The sequence below is a fragment of the Pteropus medius genome, unplaced genomic scaffold (genome assembly GCF_902729225.1).
Source record: "Pteropus medius unplaced genomic scaffold, Ma_sr-lr_union100, whole genome shotgun sequence".
Classification (NCBI taxonomy): Eukaryota; Metazoa; Chordata; class Mammalia; order Chiroptera; family Pteropodidae; genus Pteropus; species Pteropus medius.
Window position 1 is genome coordinate 45104 of NW_024355526.1, and position 3325 is coordinate 48428.

The 3325-nt window shown below is 69.2% G+C and overlaps 1 protein-coding gene across 3 annotated transcripts in view; it reads left to right on the top strand.

Moving 5' to 3' along the window:
• SLC2A6 (solute carrier family 2 member 6) overlaps positions 1-3325 on the top strand; it is a 10190-nt gene that overhangs the window by 6355 nt on the left and 510 nt on the right. Inside the window, exon 9 of one of the 3 annotated variants that reach the window (XM_039858785.1) lies at positions 247-506. In XM_039858785.1, coding sequence (XP_039714719.1) covers positions 247-506 — 260 coding nt within the window. Of the gene's footprint in view, positions 1-246; positions 974-3325 lie in introns of those variants that run through there. The other 2 variants (XM_039858784.1, XM_039858786.1) reach the window with 2 other exon arrangements.

A 3325-nucleotide genomic window follows, 5' to 3' on the forward strand; every position in this document is an offset into this window, starting at 1 on the left:
GGGGACCAGCTAAAACGGAAGAGACGCGGGCTGGGGCTGGGGCGGGGGGAGAGGCGGGTGCCAGGGGCCGAGGCCAGCGGCCAGGGAGGACGGGCTGCCGACAGTGGCGTCCTCGGGCCGGGAGGAGGCCTCGCGCTTCCTCGGAGGGCGGCGGGTGCAGGCTCCGGAGCACCGAGCTGGAGGCAGTGGGGGCGTGAGCGGGGCGGGGCCCGGGTCTCCGAGTGACCGCCGCCCGCCCCCCCGCAGACCGCCTTCGGCCTCCAGGTCCCCTTCTTCTTCTTCGCTGCCGTCTGCTTGGTGAACCTGCTGTTCACCGGCTGCTGCGTGCCCGAGACCAAAGGCCGGTCGCTGGAGCAGATCGAGGCCTTCTTCCGCACCAGGAGGCGGTCCTTCCTGCGCTAGGTCAGGGGTCAGGGCCCCCGCCCGGAACCGCCAAGCCACCGGGCGGCCAGGCCTCCGTGCCATCCAGGACGCAGAAGCAGCTGCCGCCAGCCAGGGCACAGCAGGACTGGCCAGGCGCAGGCCAGCGCCGAGCGCGCTCTGGACCGGACGGGCAGCCTCAGGCTGGAGGGGCGCACGCGGCCCTGGGTCTGGGGACGAAGCCCTGCTGGGTGACCTGGGGCGTCGCTCCTTACACCAGCACAGAGGATGCCCTCATGCAGGGCTGCGGCAAGGACAGGGCTGGAGGTGGCAGAGCGGCCCCCCCGGGAACAGCATCACGTCACCACTTCTGACCGCTGAGCCTCCACGGGCTTCCTGGCTCTGGGTAGGAAGGTGGAAATCTACGCCCGTGAGGGCTTGCGGACGCCACAGGGAATGTTCTGGACGCCCACGGGCCAGGGCTCAGGACTCAGCACAAGTACTAATCCTGCAGCAGCCTGATCTCCGGGAACAAGGGGCCCTCAAGTGTCCGTCTGCACACCGTGTCTACCCTACTTACCAAAATAAAGGAACTGGGCTGTGGCCCTGGAGAGCCAGGTGTTCAGGGTGGCCCCCAGCACCCGGGGTAGACCCACACCTCCAGCCTACGGCCCCGGCAACACCCCTTTATTGCCACCCCGACCATCCAATGGGGAGAATGCGCACAGCCTATGGGGGAGCCGGCTGCGGAGCTGGCCCTGCGCAGCCGGTCCCGGGCAAATGGCAGCTGTTCCCAGGCGCTCGGCTGAGGTGGGGTCGGGCATCCCTCCCACCCGCTTATGGCACCGGCAGGCGGGTCCCAAGCAGAGCACACCAACGAGCAGACCAACGCCACACTGCATCGCTCCACATCCAAGCTAAACACCGGGAGTAAACGAGGACCAGACCAGAGTCCAGACCAGAGTCCAGACGCATGAAGGCGGGAGTGGGCCCTGGTGGCCCACACCCCCCCGCCCCGGAGCCACCTAGAGAGGCGGTCCGTGCAAGGCGGGCCTCCCACAGGAAACAGGGGCGCGGCCCCAGGACTGTTCCTGCTACTTACGGGGAACCGTGGGCAAGCGACCTGCCCACTCCAGCCTGTGACAGATGGGATGGAGGGCCTTCTGCCGCTGCCTCTGGCCCCCCGGCACCACCCAGTCCCCTCATGGGGGGAGGTACAACCATCCCTGACACACGCAGCCAGGAAATCCGTCGGTGAGGCTCTGGGGCGGGCGCTGGAGGGCTGGGCCCCACCAACCAGTTCCCCTTCCTCGGTAAGAACGAGCTGAGAGCGGTGATCGGGCCTTTGCGCCTCCTGGGAGGTAGGCAAGTCTTTATTCACAGCACACACGGGAGCACACGCACACGCACACGCACACGCACACGCACACACACACAGCCCCCCTGGCCTGAGCCCACAGCCCTTCAAACCAGCACTGGCCTGAGAAGGTGGCCCCCGAGGACCCTTGAAGGCACGTGTCCCATCATACCACCCACACTGACATGCCCTGCCACCCTGGCCCTCAGCCCGCTCAGGGTCCCAGGTGGGACGCAGCTAACCAAGACCCCACTGACATGTCCCCAGGTGGCACCTGCTGCTCCCAGCCACAGCTGCAGATGAAAGGCCCCTGTGGGCAGCCAAGGCCGAGGCACCGCCCTGGGGCCGGGTTCGACACAGCAAGGCAGAACCCTGAGCTCTTGGGGCTCAGGACAGTGCGGCCTGGGGGCTGCGAAGGAGCAGGAGCTGGGCCTGGACGGGGCACTCCCCACGGCGACCCGCTTCTGCCCAGGGCTGCCGGGCCCAGCCAGGCCCTATCAGACACGCCCGACGGCCGAGGGCCAGCCAGGCAGAGAAGCCAGCGGGCCGAGGCCGAGTGGGAGGATGGGCCGGGCAAGGAGGGAGCCTGGGGGAGATGAGGTCACCAGCTCTCCACACTCCCTGCCCCTCGCCCCAGGCCTTGTTTCCCGGTGGCCTGGCACCCAGGGCAGTTGGGGACAGCAGTCTCTGCCCCTCTCTTGAAAGGCAGGAGGCTCCCTGAGGACAGGGAGGGGGGCAGGCCTGCAGGGAAGCAGCAGTGGTCAAGCCCGGCCCTTGCTAACAGGGCAGGGCCACGCCGGAAAGGTGGCCCTGCTGGCCGAGGAGCGCCTGCCCCCCACTTCCTTAGCACCAGGGCCTGCGAGAGGAACAGGAAGGGCCTGGGGCCCGCCGGGCTGTGGGATCCTGAAATGGTCCGCCCTGGAGTCCAGGGCGCTGGGAGGGCGCGCCCTCCCGCCAGCTGTCTGCGGCTGCTCCGCTCCCAGTGCTCGAGGCGCACCCTGGGAGCACGGGGGGCTCCCACGGAGGACCCAGCGGCTGGGGGCCACGGCGGCAGCAGCCGGCCCTCAGGACACTGCTGCGCCCTGACGACGAGTGGGCGGGGTGGGCCCAGCGGCTCAGCACACAGGAGGCTCCGGCCGATGCCCAGGCCTCCCACCTGGAGCCAGAACTCCCATCTCCGGGGGCGCCCCCCGGGCTCTGAGCAGGTCCCCACGTTTCTGCCCGTTGCGGAAGCTTGGAAATCCACCCACGGCCCGTGCCGCCATCTCCCTGCTGCCGGTCACGGCTCTCAGCACCTCGGCACCAGCTCAGGGCCAGGAAACGCCGATCTGGAGCGGGGGCAGACAGGGCTCCGGGTGCAGGGCCGGGTGCCGGAGCTGAGGGGAGCCAGACCTGTCCGCTCCAGGCTGCCCCGCCAGGCCCCGCCCCTCCTGGACGTGCTCACGCAGAACCGGAGGGTGAGCGGGGAGGGCAGGGCCCCCAGACCCCATCACAGCTCCCCCTCCAGGGTCCCTGCGAGCTTCTCCTCATCCGCCTGCTGCTTCTGCTGCTGGATCCTAGCATACGAGATTGCATCGCCCCTGCAGAGAGAGCGAGTCAGCGTCACAC